We start from the raw sequence: 21,344 nt of genomic DNA, 5'->3' as shown, positions 1-21,344 counted from the left end.
ATTAAATGAGCTGTTAAAAAGTTGGCTAATATCTGCTTGACTGAAAAGCTCGGCGTGATTCTTGGACGCTGTGTTCTTAGAAGTAGGCCATATTTGATGCCCACCAGTCTTATTACCATGCTTCCATGAGAACTTGTCTCCTGGATGAGTGATATTAGACACCGGCGGTATTAGCGGTTGCTTCGACGGCTTTCCGATCAAGGGCTGTGCCACCTTGGAGTAGGCATACAAAGAGATGAGAATGCAGCCACCAGTATTTGGAGGTTCAAGAACATATGCACCTCCATAACTTGTCTTCTCCGAGCTGTCATCTTCATTCTCACAGAAGAAATCAGTGCTCCAGGCCTCTAAGCAAAGTTCGGAATTCATCTCGTCGGATGCGAATGGGAAAGACTGTTTTGCTCCGCATCCAGCTTGATTAGGAGCCCACCCTGCCGAGGCCACAACGTTATAAGTGTCTCTCTCCACTTCCTCCACGAAACCAAACGTGTTGTCTGGATCTAGAACATAGCTAGCCGAACAAAAAGACTTGACCACGGTCTGTGTTTCGTCCAGGGAGAAAGAAAGGTAGCCATCAAGTCCGTCGAAACAGTAGGCATTGCCAACATTAATGGCCGTGTTGGTTGGGTACGGTGTGGATGACGATACTGGGGAAGGCGACTTTGTGGTAGTAGCAGGAGGGTTGCTGAAAGTAGATGGGAGGAGATTTGTTAAAGTAACAGAGATGGTAACTCCTACGAATGAAGGAATAATGACAGCAGGAGTTCCGTCTAAAGTGGTCGTAGAGATGGAATTGACGGTGGGAATGGGGTAGGCGGTCTGAGCAACGGTCACGTAACCACTGACAACAGGATATGGTGTCTGCTTGACAATGACACTCTCAGAGTACGTTGTACTAAACGTGGATCCAATGTTACCAAACACGTTGACATCGTCGCCCTCATCATCAGTGGTGGGATTGACAGAGACTAGCGGGCAATATGAGCCAGTTGTTGTGGCAGTTGCAGTGAGAAAGCAGCCGGTGATGACATCCGAAGAAGTAGTAGTACATGATTGTGTCTGACACGATACCCAGTAGTCTGTCACTGAAGACGTCGTGCAGTCACAGCCAAGATAAGTGTTGCAAACGGTAGCGCACGGCTTTGTAGTACAGACTTGATGACACTCAGTGTTTGTCTCTGTAGCACAGTCCTTGGTTGACTTGGAAGTTGTCGAATTCTCTTCACATCCCTCACCAACACAGTCGTCTTCCGACCCTGGTCCACATCCAGGGCCAATGCATCCGTGTGATTCATCTCCACCGCCGCCACTTGAACCGCCCCCGCAGTTAACGAGACAGAGGTGACCACAACCAATGAGACAGATAGGTCCCGGGATCCCAGCTGAGATGTGAATATTGCCTGGGTGGCCTGGGGGAGGGGGGCCAACGTCAATGCCAGTCGGGAAGGGGCCTGGTTTATATGTGTAAGTAATGCCATGAGTGGGCTCCGTAATGATTACGGGCGGTGCGATGATACTGCTTCGTACAGGGACGATTTCTGAAGTGGCCGTGGTTAAGATGATGTTAGACACCTCAATCACGGATGTCGTGACTGGCGGCAGCGTGATGAACACTGTAATTGTAGTTGTGAGATATGTAACAACACCAGTTGTGGTCTTTGGGTAAGTCTCTTCAATAGTCTCTGTGACGACCGGAAAGGTGATTGTCGTCATGGAAGAGAGTGTCCATGGCGGTAAGATGAGCGTACAAGGCGGCTCACAGGCTGCTGTAGGCGATGGGGATTGCCATATAGTAGGGTCAATATACACAACGGCGCCGCCGCTGCTACTTGATGCAGGACCTGATGCTCCAGGAATCGACCATGTGACGGTTGGAGTCGGGTCTGGGTTCGGCGTCGGTACGACCAACGCTGGACAGTCGTTGACTTCAGTGATGTCTCGGGGGCCTTGGACACACTCTGACATTGGAGACGAGGAATCTCCGTTGTATGCCACCACGCAAAACTCAAAGTTCCAGGCCCCTGGGAACAGAAATGTTACCCCGATACAGGGCACTTCTGAAGTGTAGCCACCCAGTATGTAGGGCTGGTCTGGCTCCAGCAGAGACCGAGTATAAAAGCCATAAGCGTACGCGTTGGGGTTGCTGTCGAATGTGAGCTGTACAGTTGCACCCTCGTTGATTGTGGCTACCTTGAGCCCAGTTGGAGCACCAGGTACGATTCCACCAACAATCGCGCCTTTTCCACCGGATGGGAGGCCAGCACAAAGTACACCGTCAACAGTAGCCCAAGTTTCAACTGCAACCTCCACACGGTCACCGGCGTCCATGCCATGATAACTTGCCGAGGTTCCTGACCACCCATAATCTGAGAGAAAGACTTGTGAGGTCTGGTCATAATAGATGGCGCCGTATACATCAACGTCATATCCTGTAACAGCATCCCATGACATGTCGATCCCGTCTGCAGTGGATCTGACAACAACATTGGAAGGGCCTGGGGCACACGTTGGGTTTGCAGTTGCTGTGACTTGACCACTTATTCCTGAGCGAACGTCTGAACAAAACGCCTGGACTTGGTAAAACCACTCAATACCAGCAGCAGTCCATGTTGTGGCATACATTGGCTGGGTTACGTTGAATACGGAACTTACGGCGCCGTTGAACCCAGACGTCACAATATATCCATAGGCGCCGTCTACCGGATCCCACGTCACCGTGATTCCGCAAGTGCTTGGAGTGGCTTTGACATTGACGGGTGTACTGCAAGCCCGTGCAGGAATAGTGCCGTTGATAACGAAAGCATTGCCGGGCCAATTGAATCCCTGAGAGAGGGTGTTTGCAAATGCTTTTGCAATCTGGAACTCTCCCAAAGCATTAGGATGCAAGCCATCAGATCCTGCAGGACATCCATCAGGATTGCCTTTCACCTCGTTAGAAGACAACAAATTGAGGGGTTTGGCCAGGCAAGGCATCAAAATACTCACAAGAATAGTTTTCGCGAAATTGGACTAGTTTAATGGGGGATTCGGCGGTAGACAGACTTAGAAACAAACTAGGCAAGGCACCATTATAATCATCAGTCTTGGTAATGAGATCATCACGGCCACCGATGAAAAGCCTCTGAGGAATATTTGCAATCGCAAACCCGATGTCTGGTTTGGCCGCGCGAGCATTCTTGATGAAAGCCGTCAAGCTCTGCAATGTTCCATAAGCATCACTTACGAACCAGCCAACATCATTGAAGCCGAGTTCAAGCAGAATATAATCTGGTTGATATTGTGAGACCATTCCTTGAATGAGGCTCATATCTTGGGCCATTTGGCGCCCCCAAGCTGAAAAATGACGGTTTCCTCCGTTGAAAAATCCAGAATTAGAAGGAATACCGGAGTTGTATCCACCAAGCTGGCGTACAGGCCCGGGGCCTGACTGCGTGTCTTGGCCATATGGGAGTGGAGGAGTGGCAGGTTGGACAGGATCCTGCTCAACTGTTCCTGTGTATGGACCTACTAAGTTCACAGACACGCCATTGTTATGAAACCACTCCCAGAGGCGGTAACGCCAAGTGAAATCACCATTGCGGCCCTGTGAACGTCTTAGCACCTGATATTGCTCAGAGAAAGAGTTTGGAGATGCTTCGTCTATATTCTCACCTGTGAGATAGAGTCTCCAACGATCATAATCGAAGGATTGTTTGTAGGAGAAACGACAGCATTGGTCGTCAAACAGAAACTCAGGAACAAACTTAGAATTCTAATGACTGACATCGTTGAGGGCCTTCCGGGCAGATATCGCCCTGGGAAGAACGACATTGATTGTTTCAACTGGGACAAACCAGTGTAAAGAGCTAATATGAATAGGGTTTCTAAATATATATCTTTAGGATAATCATGGCGTGGACTGGCTCTTTTGTATTTACATTGAGGTATTACACCATAACGATGGGCTCTTCTGGACAAAGGAATGCAGAATTTGGTCTTCCGGGAAAACTATCTACGGTTGTCCCGTCCTTTGGTATAACTCCACTTGAAAGGATCCTTCGAAGTAACATGATGTTGGTGATCCGTTGATATCAAAGTTGATGCCATGTGATATTGCGCCGTGGAGGCTCAGACAAGCTTAATTGGTTTAGACCTTAAGACAAGGTCGTTCCACCTCCCTCATAGCGTTAGCAGTATCCGGTCCAACAACGTTAACTACTCTAATTATACCACAATCTGTTGGTATAGTGCGCGGTTAGTTAATGGTGTTGGTTGAGCCTCAATGGTTGAATGGTACGCAAGTTCCTTATTTGGTCTAGCTAGCTGAGTGACAAGACGGTTAACGTGCCGCTTTATGCCAACGCCAAGATCGAAGAAGACAAGCTTTTGACAGCAGCTGAAAAAATATAGTTCCAGTCCTCGGAGTGGTTCATTTAATTGGCCCAAGTCTCTCACAAGTTTATACCTCAAATGCATGTTGGACGTTACTGTGAAAAAGGTAGGCTGATGAAGATAACAGCAATGACTCTCCAATGCAGGAATCTATCAAAAGTCTCTCAATGAGCCAACATCACTTACCATCAGGCTGAAGTAGTCGTCCGCAATCAAGGAAGGTGGCTGGAGTGATATTGAAGAAATTGACTATTGACGAGCAATAGTCCGGATTTCTAAGCATTGTAACCTAAGTTGTCATGATGGGCTGATACTGAAACTTGTCAAGGGTTGAGGCTCGTCACACGTTGTTGGCCAGTCTAATACAATCAAATCCTCGGAGGTGCTAGTTTATTATGGCTCATATACTCAGATGCCCTCTTCCTCTGTCCGCCTAATCAAACCCTTGATAATCCGGCGGTTCTCCCATACCAAATGAGCCAGAATATTTTCCTTAGACTTCCTAGCCTGCTTCCTTCTTGGCTTTGTGCGCAAGGCTACCACCAAAATTGAACAACAATTACAATGGATAAAAAATCTTCTTTCTCGTGGAGATCGTTCTTCACATACTCCGTTGTGGTTACTTTTTCTCTTCTTCTCTTTCTCTATGCTGGACCGTCGCAGAACCCCGGCCCAAATCCTCAAGTGATTGCGGCACGGACAGTTGACCGTGATCCCGTGGTTCGCAATCTCACCAAAAGGGCTCTTTCCTATGAAGACGCTATTCCAAAGGGAAATAGACTTCATTGTCTGATGGCCAAGAAACAGTCAGATCCTCCACCAATAGAGGCTGCATCATACTTGCAAACGCATGGCATAGAAACAGCAGAGGGATGGGTAGACGCCACTGATGCTGGTACACCTTTTTTCGGAACTAAGTTGACCGCAGCTTTGAGAGGGCTTGGGGTCTCCGGGAGTTTGCAGGACATAAGTTGGGATCACGAAAAATCAACCAAGATATTGTCTGACCCGGACGACGAAAATAGTGAGAGGGTCACGTCCGCAGTAGGTGCTGTTTGTGTGCAACTTTTCCCACGCTCTTGCATTGTCGCAGTAATTTGAATCCTGAATAGCTAGACAAAAGATGCTGACACAAGTGACCTCTTCGGCAGCCGTCGGGCGCATTCTTTTATAGCTCTTTCTTTCCTAGACGTGGTGTCATCATTGCTGATAACAATTTTTCCGTCGATGCTGCCATAAAAGAGGATAAGAATCTCGTCGCAGCTGAGATTACGACACATGTTCGTCGAGTAAGTTATCGCCTCAGACCCTGATAAAAAAATATCTGTTCTTTCTCTTTACTCGAAATGACTGACCATGTCTCTAGTGGAGTGATGCAGCATGGATGCAATGGGTACGTGACTTGCTTGATTTCTGTCTTTTGTGATGGTTTCTCATCTTTCCCATTGTTCATCACTCTCATTGGCAACTCCATAGAAGAGCATGCCGATTCTAAATTGCAAAGGAGAGCTTGCTAACCTTGCAACGTGGCTTAATGCAGACAAAGGCCTGTGATGAGGAGGGTATTGATGACGTGAGCAACGTTCAATACATATTTAGGGCAACTGTCATAAACGAAAACAGTCTCTCGATCATATTACAAGCCCTACGTCAAAAATACAAAGACAGCCCCTCAGTCCCACCCATTGGACCCTGGAATAGCCGCCTGACTCTTGACGTTACTCAAAATCCTGATGAGTTCTATGCTGTTCTGGGTAGTCCTAATGGATCGGGAGTCGCTTTTCTTCTAATGACTCACAAAGCAGCACTGGGAATAAAGACCATCAATAAGGTTGATACATTTGTTGGCGATACCAACCCCTATACAATCCCAAGTGACGGCATTGATGGGGCTGACGCTGCAAGCATTGTACTTCTATTCTATGTCACTGCGCCATGACTTACGCTTTGAAAGTGATAGAGTAACCTTCCTCTGCTGCTGGAGCAAGGTACCCGTTATAATTGTGCTTGATAACGACTAAGAGATGGATTGGAGCAATATAGGTTTTTAAATTGTTCAAAATATTGCAATTCAAAATCAAAAGTTCATATATAAATCTGAAAAAGGGCGTCGCGCCCTATCGAGTTATTATTCCAAGCCTCCTTTTCTCCCGAAGCGCAGCTTTTACACTAGCAACCTCTTCAGGGGGAAGAATACTTTCCATGGCAAAATGATAAAACCATGGCAAACGCCGTTCTCCATTCACTGTCCATTCCTCACCCCCTCCCCATGTTAATCCCAACAGATATAACCTCCATCGATCCCAAAAGGCAAGGCCTAGTGGGCGAAAAGAGTCAAACTTGACACCCTCGAGGGGCGAGATCATCCTTACCCTACCTGCTGTAAGGTCTTTGAAGGCCCACATACCAGGATTCGGGCGGTACAGGTAGTTTTCAGTTTGGCCCCATTTCGAGGCAAAGCTGATCATAGGTTCACCATCCTCGGGCACGGGAGAGCCTCTTTTCAAGAAATGGATCTCGTCACCACGGCGAAATCCATACGCCACTGGTGCATCCCCGTTTGGCTTTGGAGAAGTCATTGTCCGCCTGGCACATACAGCGGTTGAAGGAGCCCGGGGTAGTCGATAATATGTGTTCTTTTTCGTATCTCCAAGAGTCCTCGCATACAACATCGCAGTTTTTATCTCTTCCTCTCTAAAGTGGAGCGAATTTGTCACAAAATCTGGTGCTTCCATGCTGCTGAGCGTCTGAACATCTTCATCCGACCAGTTTATCGTTTCCGCCCTGTCTTCGACTAGGCATTGCATTTCACCTATCAGCTGTATAACCCACATGGCGCGTAAAGCTCTCATCTCTTCGATCCAGGTAGGTTCCCCTGCGTCAACGACTTTGACGGGGGTACCGACGAAAACGTGATCTTCAGGTTTAATCTGTCCCAAGTAAAAAGGTTCTGGATCAAAAGCGTGCATTGGCCTGAAGCTTGGATCTCTTACTCGCGCTAGGCATGATTCTAAGCATGCCTGAGCTAGAGAAGATAGATGATATGCGGTTGCAACGACTGATCGGAGTGCTGCTACTGGTATAGTGGAGGTCGCAAGTAATTCGGGGACGAGTGGATCTTTCATATACAGATGAGGACCAGATTGAAACTGACGCATCAGGAAATTCTTTTTGAGATCTTGCAGGTCTCGGAATGGAAGAATTCCAGAGCGTACGAGGATGACTGCTCTTATGAGTTCCGAGGTGCTTGAGGGTACTACAGAATTTGGCCCAGAGAGAATGCTTTGGATAATAACTAGAGCATTTCGATCGAATACGCGCCATGTATGAGGCGACGCCCTCATGAGATTCCAGAGGGTGTCAAGGCCGGGCAGTTTGGTGACGATTTGCAGCAGTATCTCGGGCGCCAGCAGCTCCAACGATGCCGAACGATTAGGCTTGGCGGACTTTTCCATGACTGAAGCGTTTATTTCTTTGGTACAATTGGAGTTTTGAGGCAAAACATCAATAAGAGGGGGGAGGACATAAGGGGTATTAAATAGCGCTGAAGGATAATGAAGACTTGTGGGGTTTGATGCCAATCTGTTGTTGGTTCGACACATGCATGTACAGGTATTCCGCAGGTCAATTTCGAGACGGCAAAATGAGGGGTAAATTTACAAAGAGCTCTTTTGGTATGATGACGGAGCATGATTTTGGAATCTCTGACGCTGGCAAACAGTGAAATCTCAAAAACGATTGTCTGCGACTCTCGTGACGAGACATGGGAGGAAGTGATTGGGCGAAATAGTCTAGGCGCTTATATTAAGACTAGGTACGGTTAAGCCCCAAGTGACTTTGTTGCTTCCATTAATACTGCCTACGCGCATTTAATAGAACATATGTTTATATTGTAATCGCTAGGATACTGGATCATTAATGCCTGGATGCAAATAAAAATCACATGTCGGTAGATGGGATGCATCTAGACAGTGGTGAGATGGCGAACACGGCAGCCCTGTTCTTTAGCAGTTGAGACGTTTACACATGTACACGACTACACAGTTGCCGTTATATGATACTTGGACCCCCACAACTGTATTTGGGCTTATAAAAAGAAAAGAAAAGAAGTGGACACAGAGAAAACAAAAAGAATAAGCGTCTCAGACTTTCGATATAAGCAGTCGTCATCCGTTGCCCGCTCAAAGTCTAATTGACGTCTTGACAAGTGCCCAGAGTGGATGGCCGCGCAACCCTCCCACAGTAAATCCAGGGCGGTTTGAGGCGGTGCAGGGGAGCGACGCGAGTCTTTTAGCTTTGATGCATGATTCAAATAGTTGCTGCAAAGGGAGGCGTGTGGCTGAGTGACAGACCAGGGGGGGCGCTGCTAACTGTGAATACGAAGGATTGTGGGCATTGGATGATGGGAACTGCTTGGTGGAAATTTGCAGGGACAATGAGGGGGACATGGGGTAGAGAGATACTGGTTGAGATATTTGATGCTAATTGCTGTCATTATGCCTAAAGTTACAATGCAAGTAACATCAGCATCTCATCAACTTTCATGGATGTTTCATCTTCAGTTCTTAAAAGACCTCTCACATTAAAGTCATTGCCGTACCGTTTCAAGCCATTTGTCGACACTGTGAGCCATGATGCCACCAAACTGGCCTAAACGGGTATTGATAGCACGATGTGGAGCTTGGGCCAGGCGCTAGAAATACAGTGCCGATTGACGGCTATGCAGCAACCCGTTCCAAGCGCCCAGGGGGTACAAAATAAAGGCACCGTTGGCTGCAGTAACAATTGAGGCCAAAGGATTCAACGTTGTCTAACGACAAGGATGTTACAGTTGCCAGTTACTGTGTCCATATGACGAAACTGTTTTAGCGTAAATGCATTGTTCTCCATACAATAAACCTTCACCTGCCGTTTGTTTTTCTGAATGATACCGTCCAATTCCAATCATCGAATTACTACCACAGTTCCTCAACTCTAGGTCTTTTTTGACTAGGTCTACTGTCCTCCTTATTTTGTCGTAGCCTGGGCTGCCTCTTTTGGCGCCTCAAACGAAGCGAGTAGGCCTATTAGCTGTTACCAGCGGCAAGCGCCCGCCCCCACTTAGCTGAACAGGTCCCCTACCCGTCTGTGCTGTAGCTCTTAATAGAGCTGAGGCTTGGGCATTTCGAAAGGCACCTTCACCTTTTCAGGCGACGTGAACATTGAATATCCAACTTGAGCTCTACTTCTTCTTTTTGCAACATTCAACATCCAACATCTTACACCAACAGAGCAGAGCAGAGCAGGGCCAACATCAAGCTTCATCTCATGCCTAGCTGGAACTGCTGCTTGCTCCATTGAGCATCGCGCATTCCTGGCTGCGACAAACGACCGCTGCTGATTCGACCGTTTTCCCACCACCAAATGCCAGCGCCACAAGTCTAGCATTAGCAGCACCAAATCATGCCTTCATTCACGCCAGACGAGCGCCAGCGCAGGATTGTTCAATTGTCGCAGCAATGGGGCATCGAGCTCCCCAAGATCCCTCCGCCCTTATCGCGGCCCATGCGCCCGCCCTCGTTCCGCACTCCCGCAGACGACCAGGTGGCCGATGGTCTCATCCAGCAACAGGCGGCTGAATCAGCAAAGACGCGCCCCAAGAGCGGGCTGAGTCGCGCATTCTCCTCGAGTAACCTGAAGAAGGGCAAGGGCTTGGACGCAAAGGACATTGTCGATGTCTTGGGGCAGTGGATCGCCAACTCCGGCTCTCCGGGCGTGGCCGAGGCCCTCCTCTCAAGGCTGACGGCCGCTGGTGTTGATTTGTCCGGCGCCCAGCAGCAGAAGAGTGGTATCCTGAATAGGAGGAAGAGCCTGGATAGCTTCGATGGCCGCACGCAGCTGCTGAGGTCTGCCGTGGAAAGAAACCTAATGGACATGGTCCGGGTCCTGCTTCCCCATGCTGACACTCTGGCCCTCGACGCATCTCTTCCTATTGCCATCCGGAGCGGCAATGCGCAGATGGTGGAGAATCTGCTGAGGTACGGCGCCAGCACCTCACGATTGACCGAGGCACAAACCGCCTTTCGCCATGCCTGCTCGCTTCATGGAATGTCGGCCATCGTCAGCCTGGTCCTTCAGTCAGAGGGCCGACCTCCCGACGACCTAATCTCGGACGCCATGATTGACGCCGCCAGAGCGGGCAACTTACAGAGCGTTCTCTATCTTAGCCGCTCCACTGCGGATGGAAATCACAAGCAAGCCGAAGCCTTGAAGCAGGCAGTCGAATTGGGACGCAAGGACATTGCCGTTGCCATCATCATGGGAAACAGGCCACCACAGCGACCAGGCCTGGACAACGCCTTCCAAGCTGCCTTTGAACATCCATCGATGAATCCGGATTCCAAACTAGAGCTGGCAGAGCTCTTGCTTTGTGCCGGTGCTGGAGGAGACTTTTTATCCCAGGCGCTCGAACTATCTTGCGAAACCCAGTTTTACGACATGGCTAACCTGCTAGCTATGTATGGTGCATCTATCGAGTATAACGATGCTTCGATGCTCAAGGGCGCCATTGCTCGCGGACAGCTAGACCTAGTCAACTCACTTCTTCACGACAGAACAGCCCTCAGCCCTCCAGCTGCGTCGAGTTGTGTGTCGGCCATTCCAAAGCAAGCTGCCCCCGAAGTCCGCTACACCTTGCTAAGTCTTTTGCTTAGGAAGGGAGCCAACGGTGATGCTCTCAGCCATGTCCTCGTAGATGCTGTCGAGGCTGGTGATGTGAATTCCGTCGAGCTACTTCTCAACCCTTACTTCTCAGCATCGCAAGCCAACGGACATAATAAACCCATGAATGGTGGGCGCCATGCCGTAGCATCAATTGATTACCAAAACGGAAGAGCTCTCTCTGCCGCCGTTATGCAGTCGAATATTGAGCTGGCAAGGAAGCTCTTGACCGCACGCCCTTCGGCTAGCACACTCACAACTGTATTTCCACTTGTCATGAGGTTGACTGGAGCAGATCGGTATCAAATGGTCGAGCTGTTTATAAAGAAATCGGTGCCTGCATCCAGTTTACATGCTGCCTTTCAGGATGCTATTGGTGAGGACATTTCCAAGAGAGACAAGGCACTCATCAACCTACTTCTACAAAAGGACGCAGACGTAAACTTCAATAATGGCGCTGGGCTAGCTCCTCTCATTTCACAGAAAGATGTCGGTCTACTCGCTCCTTTACTGAAGAAAGTGACTCCACAAACGGCTGCAGCAAGAACGCACGACGCTATGCGAGTTGATGATCATAGAGCGAGATTCGATATCATGACGTTGCTGTTCCAAGCGGGCGCCGCCACCGGCGTCGTCGAAGTCGCAACGGCTTTGTCAGAAACATTGAGTGAGAAGCCTGTCGACATGTCATTGCTTCAGCTGTTGCTCCAACACGGTAATGCCGACGTCAATGCGCTTGACGGTGCGGCTATGGCCAAAGCTACGATTAATCCCGACCCAAAGGTCCTTGGACTGGTTACGAGCCTAGGAAAGCCCACGAGCCAATCGATTTCGAAAGCACTACAGAGCCTTGCTTCGACCCCTCCATCCGACGGAAAGACTGTGAAATTGAGAACTTTGTTACCAAAATCTGATCGAAAAGAAGATTTGGATAGCATCCTTGCTCAAGAGGTGCAGTTCATCTCGCGAGATCTCAGCCAAGCGCAGCCACCACTCAATACGCTCAAAATATTGCTGGAGTCCGGAGCCGATCCGAATGCGTACCAAGCCGCCTCTTTGTGCCATGCAATAAGGGGTAGCAAGATACAGATTGTTGATCTGTTATTCGGACCCCAGTGCCGTCTGAGCCAAGCTTCTTTGGGCTATGCGCTTCCTCACGCTTTGCGGCTGCAAGATCCTATGAATAGACAGACGTTGACCACGAAGCTTGTGGAGGCTGGAGTATCACCACAAGAAGTCAACCGGGCATTGATACATGCAATCAAGACGTACCCCGAAGACTTTGGCCTAATACGGATTTTATCAACCAAGGCTGATACCTCAGACGGCGAAGCTCTGTCTCTCGCCATATCAAGAGAATCTGCCGACGTAACTGACATTTTGCTACAATGCTCCAATCATTCGGTTGGAAACCGTAGCTCGGCGCTGACCAAGGCAATGGAAATTAAGAACCGCACAACTAGAAATGCCTTGTGCCAACGCTTATTGGCTTATGAGATATCGCCAACCGCGGCGTCAAATGCTCTGCTAGTCGCTGCTCGTGAAGGCGATGTCAAGCTTGGCGATATCCTCATGTCTCATGGTGCAAGCATGTCGCAAAACAATGGCCAAGCGGTTATAGAAGCATGCCGTGGGGGGTCTGTGGAAGTACTCAAGGTTCTTCTAGGAACAGACATGGCGGTGAACAATACGACTCTGGAAGAAGGATTTCAGGCAGCTACCGAAGTCCGAGACCTGAGCAAACGAGCTATGATCTTTGAACAGCTTCTGGGCAAGGGGTTTAGAGGAGAGCTTGTGGATGCGCAGCTGGAATCGGCAGCAAGGTATGGAGACGGCGGCCAGGCCATCTTAAGAGTATTATTAGTGGCTGGGGCGGATCCGAATTATAGCAATGGCGAGGCTGTTGTTGCGGCTACACGAAGTGCTTTTATCAAGAACCTAGAGCTCCTCCTTGGGGTCTGGGATGAAGGCGATAGCCAGGTGAGTAAAGAAACTCTGCCCTTGATCGTTTTGTACGACACTAAACCAATGGATTTTGTAGAAGAAAGTGTCTCCTCCTACGTTGATTCGGGCACTCAAAGCTTGCTGGAACCTGAACCGTGATGATCGATATCTCATAATTAGCGATCTTATGAAAGCGGGCCTGCCCGTTGCGGAAGACTTGCATATTACCTTAAACGACGCGGTCAATGAAGAAGATTCAGAGGAGAGACTGGTGAAGCTTTTGCTGGAGTACGGTGCTTCACCTTTGGCCAACGGATGCAAGACCTTGGTTGATGCTGCTGAGAAGTCACTATCCTCAACATTGGCTCTCCTATTGGACATTGAAATCCCCCAGCAGGATATTAACATGGCGTTTAATAACTCATTCAAGGCCGACAAGTTTGAGGCTTGGTTTACGCCATCTGGTCTGGAAACAGCGGGGATGCTGTTGGATAAGGGTGCAAAGGGCGACGCTCTTAGCGAGGCACTCGTCCAAATTATGAAGCATGCTGGCGAGAATTTGGAACTCGCCGAGGTGTTTTTCGACGTCCTCACCGCGCATGGCCCAAATGTCGACTACCAGAATGGAGAGCCTCTGCGACTGGCTGCATCCCAAGCAAACATTGAATGGACTCACCGATTGCTCGCCTGTCACCCATCCACAGAGACTCTCACGTTTGCTTTCCACAGCATATTCGACACTGCTCTAACCCAGGATGTGGTTTTGGAGCTTTTCCAGATGTTTGCGGATTATCATGAGGGAGACGTCCGGGTTGATGTCATGGCAACGCGTGCTGGCTCCATGCCGGTGCTGGGAAAAGCCATCTCACAGTATCCTCGCTCCTCGACCATTTTGACGACGCTGTTGGATGCTGGTTATTATCATGACCAGTCCATGCTATATAAGCTACATCCTGAGATTGAGGAAGAAGAGGAGATGACGCTCCTCACATGGGCCATTGCCCAGCCGCAAAAGAAAGTCAGTTCTAATCTGATTCAGATTTTGCTAGAGCGAGGAGGCAAGTGAATTACGCACCATCCATTCGTAATTAGTAGAGTATCTTGCTGACATTCAGAGTAGCCAAGGTCAACATTGGGACCAAGTTATCAGGGACCACCCCTCTGATGCTAGCTGTTCGGGAACGTCGCTCAGATATTGTAAAGTTGCTTTTGCTGGAGGGAGCTGACGTTGACGCCATGGACTTTCTTGGAAGAACTCCAATGGCAATGGTCACTCACCTCAGTGGTGATGTCGCCATTCAAATGATGTCCAGCCTCCTTGCAGCAGAACCGTCAAAGGACGACGGCTCACTGCATAACGCCGCCAGAGATCTCAATCTTCCAGCTGTTAAAGTCCTGATGGAAGCAGGCCACGATCCGGATTTCCCTAGTCCACTCCACAACGGTCGCAGCGCCCTAGGGGAAGTTTGTCTGCACGGGTCCGATGCTGGAGAGATGACGCCTGAGCGAGAACGAAAAATGCAAAAGGTCATGACGTTCCTTGTGGATTCAGGATCCGATTTAACCATCAAGTTGGACGGCAAGTCCATATTATACCTTTGCTTCGACGCAACGGATCCTGTATCTACCACACGGGCGTTGTTGAAGAGCGGCATGTGGAAGCACATCAACAAGCCATTCAACCAGTACGCAGACGAAACATTTGTCTATTCACCAACAATGTATATAACCAAGGTTCTGGCGTCGCTCGATGCTCATGACCAGCTCCTTTCTGTTCTTCGCGCAAGCCGTGCGACGGATGTGTATTATGCCAAAGAAGGCAACCAGCCCGAGGGAGCCGTCGGATTACCGGAAGATTTGGAAGTGAGAGAGCGAGTCCGAAAGGCCCGCTCGGAGCGGCTGGCTGAAGAATCTCAGGACTTTGCCCTTGCACTAGCCAGGAAGCGAGAAATTGCATCTGTAGAGCAGCAGATACATTCACAAAAAGCAGAGATGGAGGATGCCCGTCGCAGAAGGCTGCAGTCCGAGGACCTCGCTACTATTCGTTCCAAGGCCCAGCTCGAAGAGAGTCTCGCGAACGATGCCTTTAGGCGACGTCTTTCTGAGCAGAGAGCTGTGACGGAAGCTACGCTGGCGAGTTCGCGGGCTCTTGCCGCTTCCGATCTCGAGGCCGAGGAGGCTAGGCAGCGCAAGGCCCTCGAGTGGGAGAACAAGCTCAACTCTGAGCGGGCGGGTAACGCGCGCGCGCTGATTGAGATGCGTATCGGCGAGAGGGAGGAGCTTGACCGTATCGAGGTGTCGGCCGAGTCGCGGATCCAGAGGAGGTTGGAGGCGCAGAGGAGGTTGGTTGAGAGTCAGGAGAAGTTGGCGGGGAGGTTGGCTGGTTCTGGGGGGGATCCGAGGAGGCAGATTGGGTATGTTACTGAGTTGAATTAGTGATGTTTTGGCTTTTGGATGGTTCTGAATGGCGTAAGGGGGGGTTGAGCGATTGGATTGTAATTTTACGATTTATGAAGTATATACAATTTTTCATTTTTTACTTGTTTAATAATGTGATTGATGGATGTGAATTGTGCTTTGTGTAAAGTTGGTTTTACTTGATCTGGAAAATTTTTCAGGTTTGAGAGTCACTCAAGCACCAGATAATGAGTGACTTTTTTTTATTACACTCAGGTAGCATGAGATAGACTTTATAGCGTAGAATGTTGTGAAGTGCACCTGTTGGATGGGATACAAGGCTGAGTACGCGAATTACCGCAGAGAACTATTGTGATGTAACAATCTGATCATCCTGCAAGAAAATGGAGCCTTTTGAGGCCTCGGGGGAGGTTAAAATTGCTGTGAAAGATTTCTGGTTGGTGGCTGGCTTGACTCTTAAGGTTACTGGTCATCCTCCAAGAGCCTACTGTTGTTGACCATCTTACAAGAAAATGGAGTCTCTCTTGGCCTCGAGGGAGGCTAAAATTGCTGTGAAAGAATGCCACCTCAGTGAATTCCGCAGCTTTGGGTTGTGATTGGCTATCCTGCATGAAAATGGGGTCACTTTCCTAGCCTCGAGGGATGTTAAAAATGCTGTGAAAGACTCATGAGTCAGAAACTAACTTGCTTATGGTGTATGATCTTCCTGCTGCTGTTGGTTATTGTGGAAGAAATTGGAGTCTCTTTAGGCCTTGTGGGAGGTTAAAGTTGCTGTGAAGAGTTGACGATCCCCCATCCTTTTCGCCCCCACGATGCCCAGACCGAGCCAAGAGATTGAATCGACTTGGCAGTCTAGCCACCTTTAGTTACCAACTTGAAGACTTTAACGTCTAACGTGTATCGAGACATTTGTGCTCGTTAAATCGTGATGATATAGGTGTCGATATCGACTGTTCTCCCGCTACAGACGAGCGGCACTAGGCGTATTAGTCCCAGGCGGAATATATAACAAGTGTATTTGTAGATGAAGAAGACATTTTTAAGCGGGCCAACGTCTTGATGCTAGATTAAGGGGCTCCTCTTCCTTCTTCTCTTCTATTATCCAAGATGACAGCCAATAATTCCCCAGTGTCTATATATTGTATTCTTATTCTATATTTGAGTGGGATACACTTCTTGGCATTCGCGCAGGAGATCTTCCAACATCTGTGACAGCTCAAGACACTCATGTGATGGAAATTGGTTCCTCTTTGTGGAAATCGACTTTTTTGTCTCATCTGGCGGGATAGTATACTTTCATTGTGCTAGGAGAGAAAAGGAAAACTCTATCTCAGAGAGAAAAGGTGAGCGGCTCTTTTGCTCCTCCACCATCACACCAAGCCTTTTGCTATACTAGACCTCTACGACGTTGAGCCTCAGTATACTGGTCTTTACCATATTGTATTAATCACTTGCAGCATTGGAAATGCAAAAGTATGCTTGACAAAGTTTTATTTTGTTAAATGCTTCGATACTATTTACAACCCTCCTCTCGGAGTTGATTGAGAATTCGAATCAAGCGGAATGTGTCTTGGACTCGACCATGTTCATTTTTTATAGACATCATCCAAGAAAATCATCGTGTTTGCGCATAAATGATGGTCTTCGACTTTACATCATTATGCCCACAACCATACTGCTCCTCCCAAACATCCATTTACTCAACCTCCTCGATAGAGCGGTTCTCAACGCCGGCAGCGTTGCGTCGCTTCTCCTGCTTCGCCTTCCAAGCACTGGGGGGGATGGGCAGGGGGATACCGTGGGTAGCGGGTCCGAGTCTTGGTGATCCGGAGCTGTCAATGCCCCAGGTCTGGGTGATGGTCTTGCTGTTGGAGGTGGGCAGCTGGCCGTAGACAGTGTTGGCAGTCTCACCGGTGCCGTCCTGGAACGCGGTGTAGCTGGGCTCGGTGGTGAGAACAGTCAGGGGCTGGTTGGCAGTGTAGACGATGGTACCCGAGCCAGAGGTGAAGTGTCCGTCAGCAGCGTTGTAGTCACCGACAATGTTGAGGGTCAGCGCGGAGATGGGAGACTCATAGGCGGAAGTGATTTTCCGGTTGGTGCCGTAGACGGGAAGGCTGGTCAAGGTGACGGATGTGGAAACGGCCTGGCCACCGGGAGGAGTGTAGACGTAAGTAATTCCAGTGATGACATTGGTGGAGCTGAAGGTGGGAATGATGTTGATGACGGCACCGGCGGGAATCTGGTTAGCCTTGGGCAGAGTTGTGATCGTGGACTCGCTGTTGATGACTTGTTGATAAGTGTTGGCGGGAACGGTGCCAGACCAGTTATCAATGATACCGTAGAGAGTTCGGTCACCGGGCTGGGAGAAGACTACATATTGCTGCCAGTTGGGGGTGGTGCTGGGGGCGCCGGCAAGCTCCTCTGCCAACATATACGAATTAGCATTTTGGTATACAAATAAGAACAATAAGACTTAGAGTCACTTACGGGCATAACCGTTGAGCTGGAAGCCAAAGCCGTTTGAGGCAGAGATGAGAGGCTCGGCAAAGGTAATCTCAACGTTGAGGCCAGTAATGGCATTGCCTCCATCCGCAAGGAAGTAGTTGAAGTTGCTGCCAAGGCCCTGGGGGGGTGGTGCCACAGACATTTTGAAGTAGTGATGAAGCTTCTTCTTTGATGATAGGACAGACTTGTCAAACTGACTCTTTGCTCAGACTGGTTCGAGTGAGCTGTTGCGAGATGGTGCTGAATCAAAAGCCTTTGAATCAATGTCCAGAGCGCACCTTTTATGTGTTTCTCAACATCCGCCTCATCCTCACAACTCCCTTGGAATCACCAAGTCTAAGTCCAGCGACTTGCCTATATCGGAAGTCTTATCGCAGCTGCATCGTGATCTAAACAACAAACTTCAAAAGTACGAGTACTACGTTCCTAATCGAGAGCCCAGATACGAGACTCGACATGTCTACGAACGCCTTTCCAAAATTCCTTCAGCGCACATAGTTTCCGTATGTTTGATCGGAAAACGCCCGTACACAATTGCAGAGTTTTGATGAGCTTCTGTTTTCGGAAAACGTCCGTAGATGTTAAGGAACTCTTGAAAAAGCCCCTCCCGTTCCCCGGCCCCCGTACGTAGCGCTCGGCTCAAAAAACCTCCGCCCATTGACCTTGGATTGGTGTTGATCGGATAGCAGATGCCGTAGCGCCGGAGGCACGAGATATCACCTTCAACTTAGACTTCGTGAGGGGGCGTATTCCGCAGTGCGCTAGCATTAAACGTGCCTTGTGTGGTTAGCATGATCGGTATATTCAGGCTGGTGACATATTATCTCAACAGCTGCAGGCAGTATGGCGTCTTTCTCCAACTATAAAAGTGCCGGGGTTAGTTGGAGGCTAGAGGCTATGGTGAAGCTAATACTAAGTCTAAGTGCAGCGAGTTGCCTATTTGGGAAGTTCTTATCACAAGCGGGCCACTCATGAAGAGGAGAGGAATGTGAAGGATGTGGCGATGTCGCGATCCTTTCTCATGCTCACGATATCATGTGGTTGGATTGCAGCAGCAGCAGCTCAGATCACTTGCGGGGTTGTGGTGTTGATGCGGTTACAGTTACAGTACTCGTATATCCATCTGTACACGCAATCTTGACAACCCTCTGCTGTGTGGTTGTCCGCGGACGCACGTACGAATGTCAATACGACCGCCAAGACGGTTGTCTAAACGGCTGTCGGTGCGCGGCACATGGCTCCCGAAAATCTCATCGGCGTTTCTTGGCTGCTTTTTCTTGGCAGCTAGCCGGAAGGCGGCCACCTCCGTCAATGCGATTAATATCGGCATGGGACTAAGGTGAGTGATAACATCATCAACGGGAGTTGGCAACGAAAAGTCATCTGCAGTTCCTCATGATGATCATTTGAAACGGAGTTGAAGGCTAATGGAATCTTAAATTCCAATCTTGCAGATCTCTACACGTATATTATATTTTCACCAGGAACTTCTACTGGTTTCCGGGAGATCGTCTTCCATCTCTTTGTCTTGCCTGTCTTCTGTCCCCCACAAGCAAGTCTAAGTGGGGGTTTTCCGTAGAGAGGGGCCTTCGATTCCGTCAATCGATCGAGCTGTTTGTCTATTTTTGGCCCCCGTCTTAGCATCTTGATTGGCGAGTCTTGGCTAACTAGCAGATCGCGCCATGATCTGACCGAGTGGCGGATGCACATGTGGCTTAATAGATGAACCTGTCTATCTTGCTGTTCCATGTCCACTTACACCAAAACCCTGCCGTAAGAACCTTGATCACAGCACATATCACATGCTCTAAAGCACGAATAACATTTCGCAGATGGCATCCTCGTAAAACAACTGACACCCTCCTACTACTATCCCCATCTTGGAAGGACACGGCCATTACCCCTGCAAGAAAACGGAGTCTCGACGGAGGAGGTCTCGATAGAGATAGAGGTTCAAATTGTTGTGTAAGGCCTGAGTCACGGTGAGGCAAGTTCTGTCAGCAGGCAATCTAGAAACGATCGGCACATAACGCCTGACCGTTATATAAGTCATTAGATACAACGCTACGACATTAATAACCAGCGTCAAGTGTTACACCGAGGGTAGCCATAATGGCAGATATTAGAATGGATAGTGATAACAGGAGATTGAAACAAGGCAGCAATAGCAGGCTATGACAAATACATATTAAACGAGATTCATCATATTACCCATCTCAAGGCGTGCTGATTGTGTCCATGACGCTTCCCTTGTCAGATCCGTCAAGCCAGGTCTTGGGCGGAGTTGAAGAGGTTGTGAAGTAGGCCCCCCCGGGAGCTAGCCTCGGCTGCCTCCGGAAGAGGTTAAAACTGCTGTGAAGAAAAACCAAGTTTGCATACCCACCCTGCTCATATGTGCCTGACATTGTGGTAGGCCGAGTTTCACTGACATGAGAGAACCGCGGCATTGAGTTACGCGTCGCGTCACACCATCTAGCAGCAATTTTCACAATTGAAGGCGTAATAAACCATGGGCTGACTTGAAAAAGTAGTGATGATTACAGAAAGCAGAAGATATCTAATACTAAGCAAACGTCCATACAACCGTCTTATGAAGGTATTTGTTTGAGGGAGCGGCAATCGAGCATAACTTAAGACTCTACACTCCAGTGACTACATATACTTGCAATTTAAATACCGTAATAATATACACCTTCAAATGCCTTTTGATACGAGGACCTTGTTCTTCAAATATCTAATACCATTATTAATCTCCCACTATATACGATATTAGTGAGCAGGTAAGTGGCCGCTCATGTTGAGCTTTGTGATTTAGGATACGAGATACTGGATAGTCGACTTGGGGTGCTAGAAGGTCACTCTTTTGCAAAACGTGACTGGTGTACCAATTGTGAAGTTGACTATTCGCTCATGAAGATCTTTGTGAAATCATGAGCTGATTACAGGGTAATTGATCGTTGCCGTCATGTTCAAGGGGCATAGGGTAGAATTGATAACTCGTGATTCTGTGAAAGCAACTATGCGAGTAATTATGACGAGACTTTCCTGTTCATGCTGCAAGATATTAGAGCCCACTTAATTTTTTAGGCATCGAAAGAGATTAGAATGCTGTGGAATTGGCTTCATTGGAGGCCTCGGTGGATGCCTTCAGATCATATCGTGAACTTAACATCGATGCCTCCTTAGCATTCTCAAACTACCTATGCAAAGACGGAGGGGATGCATGCGACATCCGTGGATGTTTGAACTTTCTTCGTTCACTATTCGAGTTTTAAGTGAGACAGTGGCGGTAATCAACCTCTTAGTAAACCATCATAGTTAGTGGAATATATACGACTCATCATCCTGCTAGAAAGAGGCCAAGTCGACCCAGGATCTCCAATTATCAGAAGAGATGAGAAATACTG

At 48.7% G+C, this 21,344-nt stretch overlaps 5 protein-coding genes across 5 annotated transcripts; 2 read left to right on the top strand and 3 right to left on the bottom strand.

Moving 5' to 3' along the window:
* Window positions 1-2,391: 2,391 nt before the first annotated feature.
* M431DRAFT_43373 (hypothetical protein) lies at window positions 2,392-3,681 on the bottom strand (the record flags this gene model as incomplete). Its single annotated transcript, XM_024915124.1, has 3 exons — window positions 2,392-2,921; window positions 2,986-3,583; window positions 3,652-3,681. Coding segments are annotated over 3 exons (1,158 nt in total), but the record flags the coding sequence as incomplete, so codon positions are not given.
* Window positions 3,682-4,935: 1,254 nt separating this feature from the next.
* On the top strand, window positions 4,936-6,310 carry M431DRAFT_90983 (hypothetical protein; the record flags this gene model as incomplete). Its single annotated transcript, XM_024924204.1, has 4 exons — window positions 4,936-5,424; window positions 5,523-5,660; window positions 5,738-5,764; window positions 5,912-6,310. The coding sequence occupies 4 exons, from the start codon at window positions 4,936-4,938 to the stop codon at window positions 6,308-6,310; spliced, it is 1,053 nt and encodes a 350-aa protein (XP_024772028.1).
* A 170-nt stretch (window positions 6,311-6,480) lies between these two features.
* M431DRAFT_510519 (hypothetical protein) lies at window positions 6,481-8,006 on the bottom strand. The gene has a single exon (XM_024919497.1). The coding sequence runs from the start codon at window positions 7,971-7,973 to the stop codon at window positions 6,489-6,491; it is 1,485 nt and encodes a 494-aa protein (XP_024772027.1). The 5' UTR covers window positions 7,974-8,006; the 3' UTR covers window positions 6,481-6,488.
* A 1,350-nt stretch (window positions 8,007-9,356) lies between these two features.
* Window positions 9,357-15,569, top strand: M431DRAFT_18684 (hypothetical protein). The gene is made up of 3 exons (XM_024913186.1): window positions 9,357-13,050; window positions 13,112-14,072; window positions 14,135-15,569. The coding sequence occupies exons 1-3, from the start codon at window positions 9,814-9,816 to the stop codon at window positions 15,448-15,450; spliced, it is 5,514 nt and encodes a 1,837-aa protein (XP_024772026.1). The 5' UTR covers window positions 9,357-9,813; the 3' UTR covers window positions 15,451-15,569.
* Window positions 15,570-17,128: 1,559 nt separating this feature from the next.
* On the bottom strand, window positions 17,129-18,079 carry M431DRAFT_121060 (hypothetical protein; the record flags this gene model as incomplete). Its single annotated transcript, XM_024912119.1, has 2 exons — window positions 17,129-17,853; window positions 17,920-18,079. The coding sequence occupies 2 exons, from the start codon at window positions 18,077-18,079 to the stop codon at window positions 17,129-17,131; spliced, it is 885 nt and encodes a 294-aa protein (XP_024772025.1).
* Between the last annotated feature and the right edge of the window lie 3,265 nt (window positions 18,080-21,344).

Source organism: Trichoderma harzianum, assembly GCF_003025095.1.
Source record: "Trichoderma harzianum CBS 226.95 unplaced genomic scaffold M431scaffold_10, whole genome shotgun sequence".
Taxonomy (NCBI): Eukaryota; Fungi; Ascomycota; class Sordariomycetes; order Hypocreales; family Hypocreaceae; genus Trichoderma; species Trichoderma harzianum.
The sequence above is the reverse complement of the archived record's forward strand: the minus strand, read 5'-3'. Positions and strand labels throughout refer to the sequence as shown.

What these genes read in the sequence shown, in the direction of transcription:
- M431DRAFT_510519 (XM_024919497.1), bottom strand. Translation starts at nt 7,973, where the DNA reads ATGTGTCGAACCAACAACAGATTGGCATCAAACCCCACAAGTCTTCAT.
- M431DRAFT_18684 (XM_024913186.1), top strand. Translation starts at nt 9,814, where the DNA reads ATGCCTTCATTCACGCCAGACGAGCGCCAGCGCAGGATTGTTCAATTG. An exon ending in GGGATGAAGGCGATAGCCAG is followed by an intron (nt 13,051 to 13,111) that starts GTGAGTAAAGAA and finishes TGGATTTTGTAG; the next exon opens with AAGAAAGTGTCTCCTCCTAC. An exon ending in GATTTTGCTAGAGCGAGGAG is followed by an intron (nt 14,073 to 14,134) that starts GCAAGTGAATTA and finishes CATTCAGAGTAG; the next exon opens with CCAAGGTCAACATTGGGACC.